Source organism: Mus pahari, chromosome 3 (assembly GCF_900095145.1).
Source record: "Mus pahari chromosome 3, PAHARI_EIJ_v1.1, whole genome shotgun sequence".
Taxonomy (NCBI): Eukaryota; Metazoa; Chordata; class Mammalia; order Rodentia; family Muridae; genus Mus; species Mus pahari.
The window spans coordinates 58,444,394-58,464,250 of record NC_034592.1 but is presented as its reverse complement, the minus strand read 5'-3'; the positions used below and the strand labels follow the sequence as shown (position 1 = coordinate 58,464,250).

Below are 19,857 nucleotides of genomic sequence, written 5' to 3'. Positions count from 1 at the left end.
GGGGCCCTCGCAGGGACTGCAGCATGCTGTCTGGGGCCCTCGCAGGGACTGCAGCATGCTGTCTGGGGCCCTCGCAGGGACTGCAGCATGCTGTCCAGTTAGCTGGTAGCCTGCGAAGCACTTCCTCCAAACCAAGGCTTCTGGGGTTAAAACACAAGCGCACAACCTACCAAGCACCTGTCGCGTATTATCCTTTATCACACAACTGTGTTACCAGCAACAATAATATGTGTACGGCAGCCCATAATTTCTTAGCAAGGCTGACGCCAGTAAACCAAGGCGAGGTTCTGAGGCATACTCTAATAAGCAGTTGAAAGTTTTCTTGACAATAAGACATTTAGAAAGAGTCGAGCCATGCAGTGCTTTACAGTTAAGGTTTCAATGCACATAAGAAGCGCAACAACACAGCTTCCTGGTCTTCAGCAGATGGGCCTTAGGGACAAGGCTGTGCTCTCCCGCTCCCACCTGCCTGCAAGAAGCAGGGCTCTTTCAGGGAGCTCTGAGTGCTACACCCTACTGGCACCAACTCAGCCTGAACAGGAACCTCCCCCCCACCCCTGCCCCTTTACCCCTTCTTTGAGAGTCTGGTTCAATTCACAGGACTTGCTAACAAAAGTGAGGTACCCTTATAATATCTCATGTCAGTCTTATGTATAGCAATTCAGTTCTTACCTCGGCATTCCCGGGATTACCAAAGACATTTTTGAAAAGGGTAAATGTGTAGCATTTAAATGCACTCTCCTTTTGGGAGTGGGGGGGTGCCAGATTGTGTCTCCATAGGAGTTGGAAATGGAGAGGGCTCTCCTGTCCTTTAGATGTCGGAAGACATTTTGGAGCCTATCACCCGCTGCTCAGTGGAGGTTAAGACTTGTCTAGACAGGTCTTTGAGGAACACACAATGAAGTGCTTTTTCTTTTTTTTTTTTCTTGGTCTATTTGCCAATAACTTTATTTTGAATCTTTCGTTCCTTGTGATTTTAAGTGGACAGATATCGTCCACTGAAAATCCTAGAAAACCAATCCTAAGCTTTTACTTGATCCCTGAAGTAACTCTTATTTTAAATCTCAAGGATGATGGAACAAGATGCACGATTTAACACGCACTTTAAGCTCGCGGTTAACGCATGAGTGGCCAGTGCTGCTTCAGACTTGGGAAAGAACGAGGCTCTCCCCAGAGGCAGAGCAAGTGGGCTGTCTGTCCCAGGAGAAGCCTTCTCCCCATTTGATGCTTCTCCTACTCACGGCACTAAATCCATAAGGAATATTAATGCCTGCCATCTCTATGTCAGCAGGCCAGCTCAATCTTAGAAAATGTGCTTAAGTTCTGACACACCCAAGGCATTCCTGGCTGCCCTGCAATGAGTTATTAATTACTGGTAGCCTCTGAGGGCATCCCCTCAGTGTTCTTAGGGCCTAGCAGATGGTCTAAAACATTTTAGACTTTACTCTTGTAATTTTAACATCCAAATAAACGCAGTTCTTAAGGAAATAACAGTTATTAAGTTAAGATTCAGAAGGAGGCATTTTCTTTTAAATAGTTTTTTTTTTTTCCTTTTAAATCTCTGGCATTTGGTGTTTCATACTTATTACTACCTTTAGTTCTCAGGAGCAGGGCAGGGCAGGGCAGGGCAGGGAAGGGAAGGGTTGGGGGTGGGGAAGACAGTGGCCATGCTCAGCTTGCATGCTGAAGCCCCAGGCTGAGTGAGGAGTGCTGCGGGAAGCCACTAGGTGGCGTACTCACCGGGGTGTTGGACTGCTCGGTCAGCTTCTGCTCCCACATCTTCAGACGTCTCTCCCGTTCTTTGAGCTCCTGCTCTTTAAAACTGAGATCTCGCTCTAGTTTCTTAAGTCGCTCAAGGGTTGCCTCAATTTCACACCTGCAGAGAGACAGAACTCAGTGAGTCTCCACTACCGCCCGGCCCGTGGGCGCTCAGTGGGTCCATTGGAGGGCTAACCAGATAAAAAGCTAGGGTGTGGGCTTTGAAATGGGCCAGGAATGGGCCAGAGAGAAGGGGACTCTTTCTTATCCTTCAAAACCAACAGGTGGTTCCTAGTTGGGAAAAACAAACTCAGAGCATTTTAACAAAGCTCTGAAGAGCGAAGAGCAACCCAGGTCGCACTAGTAGGGAGTGCCTAGCCATTTAGTTCTTCCTAATAGTTTAAGAAGCTTTATGTCTCACAAACCATGGTCACATGGTCTCTCATCTTTCTCCCAAAACAGTCCCAAGAAACGGATATGGGTCTGTAGTGAGGATGGGAAATGACACCAGGTTGTATATATACGCAGGGTGAACTAAGGGGCTGACACTCTTGCCCACTGAGGGGCTCAGTGAGGCTCCTTAACCTGGGAGTTCTTTGATTGGAGGGATGTCAGTTTAAGATGCCAGGGCTCTACAATGTACTTCATCCTGAGAATTCCTGGGCCTGCTTGCTGAAAACAATAAAACACAGATGCCCAAGGCTACCATAGAGAAAGCACACTAGTGCCTGCTTCCACTATTTAACAAATACAGGCAACTTTTTTCTCCATTTTTCTTTTACTGAAAATAGACATTTTTTTGTACCATATATTCTGATTATTCTGATTATGGTTTCTCCTCTCCCTAACTCCTCTGAGATTTTCCCACTTTAACCAAGTTCACATCCTTTCTATGTCTTCTCAGAAAATAAACAGGCAGCTAAAGAATGATTGTAAAATAAAATATGATAAAACAAAAACAAGCAAACTGGAATAAGACAAACCAAACAAACAGAAGAAAAGAAAACAAAGAAAAAGTGCAAGAAACACATAAAGGTGTGTACACGCGCGCGCGCACGCACACACACACACACACACACAGAGGAATCCTATACAAATAATTTTTATAATCTAGCAAGTATGGAATACTTGTCCAGAGAGCTTCTGAGTCTCTTTTCAACTCTACACTTTTAAAGGAAGTTCTTTCCCTCCTGTCTAGGACACTCTGCCCAGTAACAGAAACTGTTCCTTACAGAAACTGAAACTGGCAAGATGTCTGGGCACAAACTTTTCCTCCTTCAGGGCTGTCACAATGTTAATGTCTAAATTTATGCTCTGAGAACTGGAAGTTCTCCGCCTTGAGTTTTTGAAGAGTTTGCACATGAGCTATGAGCCATGAAATGAGAGATGAAAGGGCGTGGGGTGTGTGTGTGTGTGTGTGTGTGTGTGTGTGTGTGTGACATGCAGAGAGGCAGGCAGGAAGGAAGACAGGAAGGCTAAAGGGCAACGCCTCTGCTGTCCTACAAGGACTTTCTGGTTAGCTGTTGAGACAAGCCTGTACTACACACTCCATCTTCATGGTGAGACCTTGATGTGGAGGGAAGGCACGTGTGCCCCAGACCTCAGTTGCTGGAGCTCCCCTGTCCTTGGGTTTCCAGGGAAGGGCAGAATATACAGCCACCTCAGTCTATTCCCATGGATGAAAGCTGAGTTGCGTGACTTGAGGGGCAGCTTGGAGGTGGGACTGCATTTGAACCCAAAGGTTCTCTTCTCCATGTGTATGAAGAGCCCCTCAGCATGGGAAAGCTTCAGTGCAGATTCTGTGTACCCCCGTCCCTTTTACTGGGGCCTTGTGAGAAAGCATGGAGGAACAATAAGTCACAGTACAGTTCCAAGAGAAGTCACAAAAGCAGAAATCTTTCAGAACTATGGCTTTATCATAAAGATCCAAGTTTAATCCTTAATATTTCTGACAAAAATATTGTGCCAATTCATGAACAAGTTTAACTTTTCAAATGAAGGATTGAAGAGAAAAACTCAGTGTGGAACTCCTTATAGTGAACTTCCATCACAAAAAAAGAGCCATTGAGAGGGTCACTGGGTGGCACGCAGGTCACCGAGGTGGGCATACTTGGTGGTGGGATGGCCCGGGCCACTTTTCAATAAGCTTGTCCTAACTCTCCTGCCAATGAGACGGTTCCCCGGGAGCTTGCTGCTTGCAGTCAGGATGAATGACCAGCACTCTGTTTTGCTTGTAATTAAATCCAAGGCCTCGTCTCAAACTCTGGCTCAGGGAGCCCACTGTGATTTTGAGCCCTTGTGGAAAAACAGATCAACAGTTAAGTAAGCTGAAGGCTGTGATAGAAACATGCCAACTAGGAAGATGAGCTTTCTTAATCTGTCCTGCAGGCCCGAGTCCCAGCCCTGCTCTCTTTCCCTCTGGAAAGCAGTGAGAGAGTGGCCCAAACCCGAGGACATGAAAAGACATCCCCTCTCTACCTTGTTGCTGTCTTTGCTTTGTGCATCTGTTGATGCAGTTAGAAAACCTGCCCATTCTTTTTTTTTTTTTTAATAAATGTAATTTTTTAAAAAGATTTATTTATTTATTATATGTAAGTACACTGTAGCTGTCTTCAGACACTCCAGAAGAGGGCATCAGATTTTGTTACAGATGGTTGTGAGCCACCATGTGGTTGCTGGGATTTGAACTCTGGACCTTTGGAAGAGCAGTCGGGTGCTCTTACCCACTGAGCCATCTCACCAGCCCAACCTGCCCATTCTTAAACTCCAGTTGTTGAAAACTGGTTCTCTCAAACCTGATCCAGCTAGGGTTGGTTTCAACTAATATCAGTTTTTCCTTTGCAGACAATGAACTGTCACTATTCTTTCATTAGACAGATTCACTGTGAAATCACAGGTCAAACTGAAGAAACAGCCACATGGCTCCTATATTGCATGGTAAGTAGAAGTGTATTAGAGTTGAACATGTGATGGGTCCTCATACCCAAATTGCAAAGAATCCATTTTTGATCTCTGCTTTTTGTTCTCAAAAGGCATGTCATAGTGACCGAACTTTGGCCACCATGGAAATACAACCAATTAAGTGCTAAGTGTTTTGCTAACAGGGCAGCCCCTTGGCTCATTCATCACCACTGTGGGGTTGTGCGGTACCACATGATAACAACAGGAAGCAGAAGCGTGAGGACCCAGGTTCTGTTCCCACTGCTCGGACATCAGGGGGAGGAGCAGCCTAGATGGGCAGAGTCTGATGCTCGCTCTCTTTCCTTATACTGTTTAAGTGGCTTTCAGTAAGCTAGCGTTACAGAGGATTTTTGGGATCATTTAATTTTCTAAATTAGATGTCTCATCTGCCTGTGTGGAGAGATAGCTTGGGCAGGCGGCCATCACTTGCAAACGCCTGGACACACACTTCATGGTGACTCCCATTTGCTGAAAGTCTTTGGGCCCTGATAAAAGTTGGGGCACAGGAAATCGCAGCAGAATGTCCTGTCCTTTGAACTACATACAAGGTGATCTGAAAACCCATGACATTCTCTCTGCAGCGTGGCACGCTGAATGGCAGGGTTTCACTTGATTGATAACTTAAAGCGATCACACCCGGCCATTTGCTTCTGAGCAAGAAAGAAATCTGGTAAAAAGAATGCCGCGTGTTGGTGGGCAGCTGGCATGACTGATGGTCGATGACTGTAGTCCACACGGACCGCCTTCCGGCTCCACCGCAGCACAGTGTGAGCCCAGGTAAGTTACCGGAGCTGCTGAGGCCTCAGGTTAGCTCCTGGGATGCAACTGGGGCTGCTCTGAGGATTGAGAAAGATAACCCAAAAGGAACACGGACACCTAGAGGAAACTTATGAACAATAACCGATTACTAGTATTTTAACAATAACCGATTACTAGTATTTTAAGCATCATCCGTTGTGGTTTTAACCAGTTGTTAAATTCAGTTACCACAGCTCTGCTGCCTCAAAGTAGTTTGAGGCGAGAGACAGGTGAGACACACAAGCTATTTCAGAGAGGTCTCGAGAATGCCCCTGGGAAATGGCGCCCCTTACTGATCAGGGTGCCTCCCCCATTCTTTAGTACCAGGTCACTTCATTTCACACCTTCGAGGTCTGGTGTGTGTTCGTCTCTGCTGTCGAGATGGGTTCTGCTATGTTGCCCAGGCTGGGCTTGAACTTGTGGCCCTTCGTTTGGCCTCAGCCTCTTGAGTAGGTGGGTGGACAGGCATGTGTTACTCTCCCCAGCTTTCACCTTGACGTATTTTAAACATTACACTTATCACTCAGCTAATCCAGACTTAATGTAGAAGTTTGAACAAATGGGAAAATGCCCTCCCTCTGAGGCCCGCTGGCTCTCTGCTGCACTCTGCAGTGCACATGGGCATACACAGTACTGTGCACTGGTTTTTGTTTTTACTTCCACCACTTTGAATAAAGCAGCCTGTAGCCTCCATGTTAAGCTCATTTCTCAGATCCGCTGTTCAGATCTCCTGGGTGGGGATGCACCCTGCTAGGTGTGGAGACACCTTTTCTGAAAGCAGTTTTTTTATTACACAAACTTCTGTCTCTAGCCTTGGCATCTAAACAGGGTTGTCCCCATACATTCTGTAAAAAGCCTTCACAATGATTTGGTCTGAAATAAAGCCAGAGTAGCAGGACTTCTGGGACAAAGCATTTGTACATTTTTTAGGGCAGCCAAAAAAATAAAATAAAAAATAAAAGAATGTACAAGGAAGCCATTTAACACTGTTTAGCTTTATAGTGTGAAATTCTGAAAGATCTCATGAGTTAGTCTCCCCTTTGCTTGTTTGCTAAGTGAAGCTGAAGATTTCCCATGTTCTTGTTTGCTATGTGACCTCCTTTTAATTTAAATTTTTTATTTATTTGATTTAAGTTAATTTGTCAGGCTAGCATACATAAGAATGCACTCTGTCCTGGTATTTTCATGAGGCGCGGGACTGTGTGCTCACTTGTTCGTCACTCCTGCGGGCCTCCCTCCACTGTGCTCTAAACCACCCCTCGCCTGTGCTCCCCGGGCTCCCCGTGCTGTGCTCTCCGTCCCACGCATTCTGATGCCTTCTCTATCTCCCACCTCACTCAAAGTTCTTCCCCCCCGCCATGGATCTCGTTTCAGTTCTGCAACCCCCACACAGGTGCACGTAAAATATACACATGTAGTTTTATTTTGTGTACGTGTATGTGCGGTGCTGTTCCTGTGGGTATGCACTGGTTGGTGTGCATATGCGAGTGTGTGTGTGTGTGTGTGTGTGTGTGTGTGTGTGTGTGTGTGTGAAAACAGAGGTTGAGGTCAGGTATTTCCTCAATCCCTCTCCACTTTATTTTTCAAGGTAGGGTCTCTCACTGAACTTGAAACTCACTGATTTGACTAGACTGGCCGGCCAGCGAGCACCGGAGATCTGCCTGTCTCTGCCTCCCCAGCAGGGGGATTACATATACATCCCACTGAGCCAGCTTCACACACACACACACACACACACACACACACACACACACACACACCCTTAGTTTCTGCATATAACAGAGAATGAGTGGTGTCTGTCAATCCATATTTCATTTAACATAGTGATTTCCAGTTGTATTCATTTTCCTGAAAACTCCACAATTTCACTTTTCTTTACGACTGCATGACACTCCTTGTGCCACATTTTCTTTGCTCTGCTGATGGTCACCTCAGTGGGTTCCATTTCCTGGCTGTTGTGTATAGTGCAGCGACACACACGGATGTGCAAGTGTCTTTGTGATATGTTGACTTTGTCCTTTGGGTGTCCTGGCCATGATGAGAACGGACTAAACCTCCAAACTGCAAGCCAGCCCCAGTGAAATGCGTTCTTTTATAAGCGCTGCTGTGGTCACTGTGTCTCTTCACAGCAATGAAACACTAAGGAGTTTGGTGGAGTCTTATGGACATTTACATTTTGTCTCTGAGGAATCTCTACCCTGATTTACACAGGGGTGGCACAAGTTTACTATCTGCCAGCAGTGAAAGATCTCTCTCTCTCTCCCCACATCCTCACCAACATCATTATTTTACTTGATGATCGCACTATTCAGTTTCTTCTTTACTGTTTAGAACTAAAGTGCTTCTCGGAAGGTGGGAATTGCAGCACGGTCAGGGACCCGGGAGAGCTGCTCAGAGGATTCTTGAGACCAAACTGGTTTTCAAGATCGCACCATGCCAGATGACACCATGACAGATGGCAGCATGACAGGGCTGGCTTTTCTACCCTCATTCTCTCAGAAGAACATGGTTTTCCTGACGTTTTATGGCACATGGGCTGTGGGATGAAGCCAGAGGCAGAATTTATTATTATTTTGAAGAGATTTGTTTTTATGTGTATCTGCGTGTGTCTATTTGCTCATGCATGCAGGTGGGCGGGGTCTCAAAGACACCAAAAGAGGGCAATGTATGGCCCGGAGCTGGAGAGCCAGTTTCCTGAGCCTCCTGATGTGGGTACTGGGAACCAAGTGCAGTCACCCGAAGGAGGAACAAGTGTTCTTAGCTGCTGAGCCATCTTTTCAGCAGCGTGCATTTACTATTTTTTACATGAATTAATAAATACATTTTAACTTTTTCCTAGTTCTATTTTTAATGTAATAAACATTGCCAGATATGACTCATTTGAACAAAAAATTTCTTGGGGTCCCCAATAATTTTTAAGAGTTAAGTAGAGATGTTGGAGAGATGGTTCTCTGGGTAGGGGCATGTGCTATCCAGGCATGAGGACCTGGGTTGGGATCCTGGCACACACATACACAGCTGGGCACGGCAGTGCTTGCGTAGAGTCACAGCGCTGTCTGAGCCAGGCAGAGACACGAGGGTCCCTGGGACTGGCCAGCCAGAGCTTGTCTTCTGGTTCAAGGAACAAGAGTGTGATAGAGAAGGTCCTCCCTCTCTTTCTGCACACACATGTGTGCACCTGCATATACTCGTGCATAGAACACCCCCATGCACACACACACATGAATATAAACCCACCCTGCACATAAACACGCTGAAAGTGACCTGGAGTCCTAGACACAAAATAGCAGAGATGCTTCAGTCCACCACTCCAGGGAGGAGAGTTATAACTGAGCAATGGTTTTCTGGTGTTTTACCTAAAACTTATTTAGGATGGGCATTGGTTTGGGATATGGGAAATTTCAAATTTTTTTGCAGAGAATTTAGTCACTTTGCATCACACTTAGAGATCTCTAACACACTGGTACTCGCGGTTTTTAAATCCCTCTGATCCTTTGGATAACAGATCGAGTAGCATTTCCTTAGGGAAACCCTGTATTCTACATTCAGGTCAGATTTCATTGCTAACGCTCTGTTAGCCACGCCTTCTCTGTCACGTGGCTTGCCAGGGCCGAATGCGGATGGTTGTGGTCTCATATTTAGCACTTTGACACAGGTGTTTTTGAGGCTGCTGCCGACAGCGCTGCATGTCTGGGGACATTGTACTAATCACTACGGGAGCATTGGTCGGGGAGGTTTAAGGAATCTGACTCGAAGCACAATGGCTAGGCAAATGCACTGGGCACATACTTATCTTCCAGGGCAAGAGCAGTGTTTACATCACTACAGTCATGCTTTCTGATTGCCTGCTGCCCGGCCTCCTCCCTCCCTCCCTCCCTCCCTCCCTCCCTCCTTCCTTTCTTCTTCATATGTTTACTAAGCACTTGCTATTGGAGGAGATGGAGGCAGAAATATACAAAACAGTTGCTCCATTTTCCAGTATTTCAGTCATGAGATACAACCATTCAGTGATCCCCAGAACTCTGTGGAGCTGACCTGGCCAGGGTGTGAGGGTTGCTTCCTTGCAGAAATGCAAGGTCACCAGCTGCCTGGGTGGCTAATAGGAGCTGGGGGGGAGGAGGAACAGGAGGAATGTGCAACGGAAACAGGGTGTCTATAAAAAGGAGACTGCACTGAGAAGCTCTGGTGAGGGAGACCTGGGCCTCTGTGGAGGGATTGAAAGCTTAGGGCATGCTCAAGACGAGGCTGGATGGTGGGTCTTCTGAACCATATGTATTTCTTTCTGCCTCTGTTTGAAGAGCAATGAGACACTCATATGGAGTTTGAGGGGAAGTAGTCTGATTACATGTTACTGTGGAAACAATGTCACACCAAGCTTTTTGTTAAGTTATTTTAGACCAGAAAAAAAAACAAAAACAAACAAACAAACAAAAAAAAACGCCCTCAGATCTAGATAGGAGCTCACTGCATTAATTTTATATTTCTAAGAAAAAAATCATGAAAGTCAATGGCCCTAGATAGCTGTTTCAAAGGAATGAAAATAAATAAATAAGGTCACAGTAAAAATATCAGTCAACTAGAAGGCCCCCAGTCATGCATACTGACAGGCGGCAAGAAGCGGTGCATGCAGTACTGCCTTAGCACCAGCAGATGGCGTAGGGCGTCACGTTCCTGTCATGGATATCAGGAGCAGGGATGAAGTTACTTCAAATCTCCGCTGAGTCAGGGGAGGAACAGTGTCCAGCTCCCAAACATACTATTTATATTCCCTGCGTCATTCGACCTGGTCCAACTGTTTCATCTTGGACTTGTTTTTCCACTCACACAATCCAATTCTCTCTTTACTCATTCGTTTTGCTGGGGTTTATATTGTCTAACATGTTTTATAGGTTCCCCACAGCACGTGCTAGCAGATACAGTGTTCTACACATAGCAAGGCTATCACTATGCATATAAACATATACTTTTATTTTCGTTTTTTTTTGAGACAGAGTTTCTCTATATAGCCCTGGCTGTCCTAGAACTCATTTTGTAGACCAGGCTGGCCTCGAACTCAGAAATCTGCCTGCCTCTGCCTCCCAAGTGCTGAGATTAAAGGTATGCACCACCACGCCCGGCTATATATTTTTTTTAAAAGATTTTTTTTTTTCTGGAAAGAGACCAAAGCTTCTCAACACAGAATGTGTGCAGAGAAGGGTCTGGAAATGGCTTTTGTTTCAGAAGATAAAGACTTCAGTGCTCTTCCCAGACACCGAGCACAGACGACAACAATCATAGACAGACTCTCACATATGAATGCGGGATTATAACTCTTGGGCTTGCTGCCCCACCCCCACCCCCCCAAGCTGTGCTTAGACACCAGGACTGTCCATCGGGAGTCGGGGTCTCCTCAGCCTTGGGCCGGGACTCACGCCGGAGCTACCCACCTCCATTCCGCCTTGTTGTGTAAAAATGAGTTACACTGGTCAGGAAGGTTCGTGTCATTTGACATAGACTCCAGGATTGAAATGATTTGCTTGAATGATGGCCGTTTCTGAAGAAGAGAAGAAGGGACCACCATGAGACTTGGGGAACGAAACAGGAGAAAGGCAGCCGCAGCACGGCAGGCAGAGCTCTGACTTCGTGTGTAAAACCAGCGGGCCATCAGGTGCAGGGGGCCATAGTCTTTACCCTCAGTTAGTAATCCAGGGACAGACGCATATGCTGATCTTTTTTAACCATGCAGCATCAGGTTGGGGTAACAAGTACTCCTTTGAATGTATGGAGAAAGGTACTAAGTCTCACTTTGAGGTATGACCAAGAGCCCCATTATTAAAGATGTGCCTGTGTGGTAGATCTGGTCAAAGCTTAGCTACATTATGTGCTCTGGGCATTCTGCTCTTCACTACACAGTGTTCCTTTTATTATAAAATGTGTGTGGGCAGGCAATATCTGCTTACCAACCCATTGGAACTAATAAACACCCCAAATCAGTGGGTCTAAAAAGACCCAAAACAACGACAACAATAACAACAACAACAACAACAACAACAACAACAAAACATTTAAAGCCAGAATGATGTCATTGTTCTCAAGGTTTATCCCATGGCTCTGAAGGCGGCCCCTGAGAAAGCTCACCCAGTGTGTCTCCAGCAGGCCCCACGCACTCACCTCCTTCCTCTCTAGCCAAGGCTCAGACAAAAGGTTAAAACAAAAATGGAGAACGATAATAAAAGGATGGTGCACGTGCTTGCCTCACCGTGCCTCATAATTACAGCATTTCAGAACAAATTACAGCTACAGCAATTAAAACACGCATTTTAATTTAGGAGCACAAAAACAGGAAGGAACAATGTTGAGGTGGCTTGCTCTCGGGACCTGGCACTTCTGACATCATTAAGAAAAGCTCTTTCCCCGTATTTCAGAAATGTAAAACGAGGATATTTATTGACTTCTACTGTCTTCATTTATTTCGAGGGCACACACATGTGTACATATACATATGGTGTGTGTGTGTGTGTGTGTGTGTGTGTGTGTGTGTGTGTGTTGTGTAAGAAAGCATAGCTAAATGTTACTGGTCAACAAAGGAGAAAGCGTTAAATAGAGTACATATAAACAAATTTATGTTCTTAAACTTTGTTCTGATCTTCATGCCTCCCACCATGTGTCCAGTTTTAAATGAAAAAAAAAAAAAGGTGTAACTTTGCACAAGAAATGACTATAAAATAAATACAGGAAATGCAGAATCTTCATTTTGCAAGGAAAAGCAGCCGCGGGGCTAATGACTTTTTTTTTTTTAAGACCTGGCCCGGGACCCAGGCTAGCCCTTCAACTCTGTGTAGCTGTGGATGACCCTGAGCTCCTGACCTTCCTGCTACCTCCCACGTGCCATGCTCTACAACACACCTAGTTTCTGCAGTGCAGGGAAATGGAGCTGGGAGCTTATGCATACTGCCCAAGCGTTCTACCAACAGAGCTACATTCCCAGCCCACCCAATGACTATTAAAGACTTATTCTCTGCTACATTTAATTATTTTTTAAATAAAATTAAACTCCTTTGTATTCAGGTGACAAGCAACCCCCCCCAAAAACAAACAAAAACAAAAAAACAAAAAAAAAAACCCTCTTACCATTACAGTTTAACCCTACTCTCATCCATCATCAGAATGAGCATTTAAAACACAGGCAGAGCTGGCTGCAGTGGCACATTTCAGTGGTCCTGGCTGTTTGGGGGGCAGAGCTAGGAGGATCACTGGAGCACAGTCAGCCCAGGCAAAACAGACACTCCGCCCCAGCAACAAGGCAACTTCTGTAGCAATGGTCTCAGGTGTGCAGCTTGCAGGAAGGGTGGCCCTGCGTAGGATCTGAGGACGCTCTCTGAAGGGTTTAGGCGCCTTCAGAGTGTCATGAACAGCTTACTTATCTTGAAAAGAAGTCACAGCCAAGACCTCTTATGAAGCATCTTTATACCTTACATCTCTATTTGCTATTTCCATTTTATACACAGGACAACTAGCTTAGAAAGGTGTAAGTTATCCGGCTTTCGACACAAAGCTGGTCACAGAACCTGGGTTATGCTTTTCAACTTCAAATCTTTTATCTCATAGAGTATGATACCAATTCCTACCTAATTCTCAGCTTTAAGATGCCATTTTAAGGCAAACCAATACTCATCTTTCTTTTATTTTCATTCATATACATATATGCATATATAAGTATGTATATATTCACACATATATGTATGAATATGTATATATACACTATATATATTATATATAATTTTATTTTTGAGACAGGGTTTTGAACACCCCAAGCTGGTCTTGGACTTCTTATGTAGACTTATAATTCTCTTCATCTACCCCACACTCAGCCAGCCACATTTCCGACTCCAACAGAATATTTTGAAGATGTGATTTAGGCCACCAGGACATACTGTCACTTAGACAATATCGGGTTTTCCCTGTATGTCTTCCCTCATTGTAAAAGAACACTAGCCCTAGAGGAAAACTCTATAACTGACTGCTGCTCTCCATCAGGAGAGGTCTGGTCCCAACTCTGAGCCATGGGATGAAAATGTCAGAAAATTCACTGGGGTCTGGTTTCTGCATTTACTTTCTATTGCTGAGAATTAGGTAGAAATTGCTATCATACTCTATGAGATAAAAGATTTGATGTTTAAAAACATATGTATGTGTGTGTGTGTGTGTACATGCACATGTGAGTGCATGTGAATATATTTATATTCCCTCACAGACCCTGTAATCTATTTAACAAGAAAATCTATCACTATACAAGCTAAGATCATAAGCCAGACTGACTGTGGACTGGGCAAGGGCTCTCAGTCTCTGGGAAGGTAGGAGAGATCTATCTTAGTGGAATGTTGCTGGGGAGAGACACTCAGGGAAGAGAGGCTGTGCCCGCAGATTAGCCACGAGGCGTGAGGGGTGAGCTGCAGCCATGCTCCGATCAAACCAAGCACACTGACCTGGAGTATTTTCATCAGAATAAAATGTCACGAATGTAGAAACAAAAAAATCTGTTTCAAACCTACTTCATGGGCTGTAACACAAGATTGTTGTTGTTGTTGTTGTTCTAAAGAGGTTTCCTACATGTCAAAGGCATGCCAGTAGCATGGCTATGGCTCTGTGCTTAAATTCCTTGTTGTTTGGTGTGGTTATAATATCATTTAAGTGCACATTCTGAGGAGGGAGCACCAAGTTTTCAACCAAGGAATCAAACCATACCGAGATATAATAATCACAGTTCTAGAGATCTGGAGCATTATTCTTCTTAAATGCGAACAATTTCAGGTGAAAATTTTAAGCATGGGAAAGAAAACACTGCTAAAGTCATTGTATGTTGTAATGGACACAAAAGTAGAGGGACCGTGATATCATTTCAACAGTCATGTTTGAAAAGAAATGTACAAACACCTGTCTATAGTTTAACTTAACCAGTGGTAAAGTGTACATTTCTTTTAATGTTTAATTATTAAAACCCCTCATTCTGGAAAAAGAAATCACACATTGAAAGTAGGCGGCCCTAATGCAGAGGGGTAGGAAGGCGCACGCAACCTCTTGCGATGCTGTCAGTGTAATAATTACAATAGTAACAATCACAAATGTCACATGCTTTAAGAAAAATAACACTATGTTATATGGAGCACCGCCAGTCGACAAGAGGTTGACAAGTCTGCTGGACGCCAGGGCCAAGGCAGGATGCACATGGCCGGGGAGCCACATAAGCCAGTCTTCCTAGCCATGAAGCAGGACACATGACTGGGAGGCTCCCCAAGATGGGCTCTTGCTGCTGTGTCACTGTATTCTGCCCTTGGTATGAGACAATATGCTGGAAATATTGTATATGAATCAATGTGAATTCTGTCCACATGCTCACGTTGTTGCTAAGCCATTCCCAGGAAAGAAGTGCATTGCCCAAGAACAGACATAACATCACATCCTGGGGCTCTCACTGGAAATGGATATAAATTATGGAAGAATTCTATATTGTCACATTTCATTATTTTTAAAGGCCTCTATATTTGAATAGGTAGTAAGACCTCAATTTCCATGAAAAAAATTATACGAATTTGAATTATGACTTTTGTTTGTTTGAGTTTTGATTGCCCAATTGTTTTAATGTTTAATCTATGAGACTCACTTTAAAATTATTAACTTTAAGCATACAATGAAAATCTAAGAATACACAAAACAATATAATGTGCCTCTATACTCCAAGACTGAGCTTCAAAACTTATCCCTGCCGATCGTGTTTAATCTGTATAGCTGCCCATTGTCCTTCACTCTACTTTGAAGCAAATCCAAGACCAGCTATCATTTTTATCATTTTATTCATAACTATTTCCATACGTATCCAAGAAGTTTTGCTTTGTTTTGTTTTGTTTTTCTGAGACAGGGTTTCTCTGTGTAACAACCCTGGCTGTCCTGAAACTCTCTCTGTAGACCAGGCTGGCCTCAAACTCACAGAGATCCACCTGCCTCTACCTCCTGAGCGCTCAGATCAAGGGCATGTGCCACTACCATTCATTCAAGAATATTTTCTTAAAGCTGAACTTTGTGGGGAAAGGAGATGGGCTATCCATGCCTACATGTGATCAATGCATGAAAGCATAGGATTGGAATTTCTTCAATTTTATTGTGACAGCTCAAAAACATCCCTGGACTTGTCCATGGATGACACACACTGTGATTCTACCAAAGTAAAACTTCTTTCTGCTCCTCTGTTAGAGAGAAAGGCAATGGAGAAGAGGCTAAGGGCAGAGCTCTCTGGGTTCACGTCCAGCCCCACCAGTACTGGCCGTGTGGCCTTGACCCATCATTTAACCTGTGCCTCCTTGGCTCCATCTGTGAGCCAAGGTTGAGATGGATCAGCTTCTATATCCAAGAGTTACGAGAAAGTGCTTAAAACACAGCCTCACATGTAGTATGTACTGTATTAGCGGTTTTGGGGTTTCTGTTTTTTTTTTTTTTTTTTTTTTTTTTTTTTTTTTTTTTCTAAACGGGGTATCTGTTTACAATTAACTGCAAAAGAATAAAATTGTTTTTTGAGACCAGAGTGCTNNNAACAAGGTACATGGTCACAATTAAAAGCAAAAGAATAAAATTGTTTTTTGAGACCAGAGTGCTGGCAAATGCTTAAAAGAAAGAAAGAAAGAAAGAAAGAAAGAAAGAAAGAAAGAAAGAAAGAAAAGTCAATAATAGTCACTTGACTAGGGTATGGAGGTGTCAACCTGGGACCTGAGCCATCATCATGGGGCTCACAGGCCTGGCAATTCAGTTGCTATCCCAAGTTTTAAAACCTCCCAGATGCACAGGTGAGGGTCCCGGAATCTGGACTCTAAGGAGCATGCATACCTTAGCCTCAGCTTCCCAACACTGATGCAGCAGTTCCGCAAAGCTTCTGGGACAGCTACTCGGAATGGTTAATCTCTGTGACAAAGGAGGGAAACAGGAGGAGAAACACGGGTTTACTCCCTGAGACAAGAAAATGACCTCTGACGGATCGTCAAACAGCTCATTTAGAAGCTCAAACAAGACTCAGAAGTTAAAGCTTCCACAGGTTAATATTGACATGGGACGAGAGAATTCATGTTCTGATCTGCCCTGCAGACCTCCCAAGGCTCCAGCTTTTCCCAAGTGGAAATCCTGGTAGATGGAAATGTCAGGTTCATCGCAACAAATGCAGTGGAACAATCACAGCTACAGCGGGAGAGGGGCAAGCTGGGGCAGAGCGCAGTGTTTAAAACCACAAATTTATTACTGTGCTTTTATTGCAACTTAAGATCTGTGCACACCAGCCAGGTAACTAGGAAACAAATTGAGTTTTGGCAAAAGGTGTGAGGCTCTGAAACCATCTTTGGCACAGATCACTTTGCATTTTCTCACTGGTAACTCTGAATGTGCCGGTCAGCGCGTACGATTCATTTGGCTTTACCTCTGGTCACACCCGTGTACTGAACCGGACTTGATACAAAACAAATTGGCTTCTGAGGATCAACCCTACTCACGTCCTACAGGCCTGGTTCTCATAGAACATGGCATGCCCCTATCTCAGGGAGGAATTTTTGTTTTAAAAGGCTTTATGGTCTGGCCAACGACAACAGAATGTCCTGGCATGTGTGAGCCACTGAGCTTGCTCTTCAATACTGTTAAAGATAAATACCATCCTTCAATGTACCTCAAAGCATCATAGAATCAAGCCAACAAATCTCGAATGTTCCATGTATATTTATGTAAGTTAAGTAAACAAGATGAAGTTTATAATTTTTTGGACTTAGCATCTAAGTAAATTACAAATACACAGAAAAAAAATTTAACAGTTTCCAAATGCATCAGACTTCCCAAGTGTAAAACACCCGCACACAAGATATCAAAGGAGACTGGTTTTTATATTATTCACAAGCTAACTATGACTTTTAAGTACTGTCACTAGCAACAGGGCTGGTCTTGGAACTGAGTCATTAACACAGCTTACCTCAACCCAGCTGTGTTTGCAACCTCTCAATGTCATTTACCCACCAGGCTAAGCACCTTAAATGTCCTCATCTTGTCTAGTAAGGTGATGCCTAGCCTGCATTTCTGTAGTATTTTCATTTATTCTTCACGTTGCATGGCTACACTGACCTGAAGCGTGTTGCGTGTGGGTGAGCTGAGGTTTTCTGGTTTTCTTTTCAGCGGAGCCAGGGCTATCAAAGCAGTTGTTATAGAGAGAGCATTGGGGTTGGAGACATACCCATGGCAGAGCCGCAGGGACTCATGAAGCACTGGGCTGCATGCCCCGTGCCGAGCGTACGCATGGATGGGTGGGTGGGTGGGTGTCATGGAGTGAAGAACTGTGAAGCTAAGCACTAAGGTGTAAGTCCCTAGAACTGTCTGCCAAGGCCATTTTACAGATAGAAAATTTAAAGCTGAGTTTGGCTGAATTTGGGTGAAGCCATTAGGTGTCTGGGCATGAAAACTGATCATCTATATATTGCATTACATTAGAATTACAGATAATCTTGATATCATAATAAAGATAGTAAATAAGCAAGCTCTCCAAATTAAGGCTATGCCAAGCTTCGGAAACTCCTAGTCTTTTGACATCACAGAGGACAATGATGTTTTCACCTGTTATTTTAGTATATTGTGAACTGCACATTTTTGATGGAGATTTAAGGCAAGTCAGTTGTTTGCTTAGAAGACAGTTGGGAGTGAGACTAGGTAAAGATGCACTGCAGTTGCATGCGTGTGGCTGCATGTGTATTCCACACAAATGAACAGATGGTTTCAGAGGGATGCACTGCAGCACCGCCTGTCTCTGTGTTTACCAAGGAAGCGATGTCAACAGGCTGAATGTCCTGTCATCCTCTTTTCTCACTGGGAAATCTTTTTAGATACAACATTTCAAGCATTACACAAAGAGAAAAGTAATCTTAAATGTCTGATATTGTCAAGTATTAGTTAATCACAGACTCAGATACTTTTATATAAGGGATTTCATTATTGCATTAAAAAGTACTTTAAAATAGGATCTGAAGTATTTATGCCCTGATTACGTAACTTTAATGCATTCCTAATACATTCAAACTCACGGAAATGGCCACATCTTGGTACTGTGTGGTAATACTACTTACAGCTTAAATATTTTAGAACAAAGAGTTTACATTTAAAAGTAGAGTATCTCCTAATAACTAAATTAGATAGGGTATTTTTAAAAATATTTTTGCAACATTTTATATGTAAGATGAAAAAATTGTTGGTTTTATCTTTCTAAAGTTAAAGAGTAGTAGATCAAACTTAAGTTTAAAACTTTTGTGCTACATTTTATTTAGTGTGTGTGTGTGTGTGTGTGTGAACGTGTGTGTGTGTGTACACGTGTAAATGCACACCTGTACATTATGAGAAGACAATTTAAGAAAGTTAGTTCTCTCCTCCCACCGAGTGGGTCTGAGTAATTAAACTCAGGTTGTCAGGCTTGGTGGTAAGCACCTTTGCCTGCTGAGCCATCTCACTGGTCCCAATACGATCAAGATTTTTTAATATTAATTTGCTATTTACAATGCAACACATTTATATTAGAAGTTAAGTGTTTATGAAAGAAATTAGGACATTCTGCAGAAAATATCCTCTAGAACATTCTGAAGGCCCACTGGTTTTTCATGGGGAAAAAAAAAGCAAATATGTGTATCTCTTATATTTAAAAAGTTCTTAGTAATGCCCTCTTAAGTTACTGTCTTCTGTGCAGGTACACTGCTCCCTTGGGAAGGTGTAACAGGGCTTATGAATCCATTTTTAATAGAAGCTAATGTCAGAAATGATTAGTCAAAAGCCATATTCCATAAGAAGCAAAGGTCCTTAGACATAATGTTAGAGAGCGTGACCTCCCTATAGGTTCAGATGCAATGCTCTATGAGGAGCTAGAGACTACAGAAGGACTCCCACCTAGTTGAAGAGTGCGGTCCCAATCCTAACTGACCAGCTTGGATGCCACTGCAGCTACATAAGGCATTAGCAGTGGGAAGCTGGGTAAATACGCTTACAGACTCCCAGGAGTCCATAATCATTTCAAAATAAAAATCTGTTTGTTTCTTTTTTTTTTTGTTTGTTTTTTTAAATTTACTCTACTATTTGGATATAGATGGTACAGAATGACTAGATAGGTCTCATTAACAATCTCCCCTTGGCAGTTTAAACATGTCATTCTCAGTTAAATGAAGACTTCTGGAAACATGGAAGCCTTTCTCTAACCCAGTAAGCTGAAGGTAGTCAACAGTAAAGACAGATGAAATACTGGAAGTTGAAGAGGTTTTATGAGTTAGGCTTCTTGAAGAGAACTCAACCTCTGGGCATTACATGAGC

At 43.6% G+C, this 19,857-nt stretch overlaps 1 protein-coding gene across 3 annotated transcripts in view; it reads right to left on the bottom strand.

Annotated features, from left to right (window-relative positions):
• Positions 1 to 19,857, bottom strand: part of Map3k20 (mitogen-activated protein kinase kinase kinase 20) — a 156,933-nt gene that overhangs the window by 43,481 nt on the left and 93,595 nt on the right. For all 3 annotated transcript variants that reach the window (XM_021192996.2, XM_021192995.2, XM_029536358.1), the window contains exons 9-11: positions 16,372 to 16,446; positions 10,944 to 11,050; positions 1,741 to 1,876 (exon numbers count right to left, since the gene is read on the bottom strand). In XM_021192996.2, coding sequence (XP_021048655.1) covers positions 1,741 to 1,876; positions 10,944 to 11,050; positions 16,372 to 16,446 — 318 coding nt within the window. The remainder of the gene's footprint in view (positions 1 to 1,740; positions 1,877 to 10,943; positions 11,051 to 16,371; positions 16,447 to 19,857) is intronic.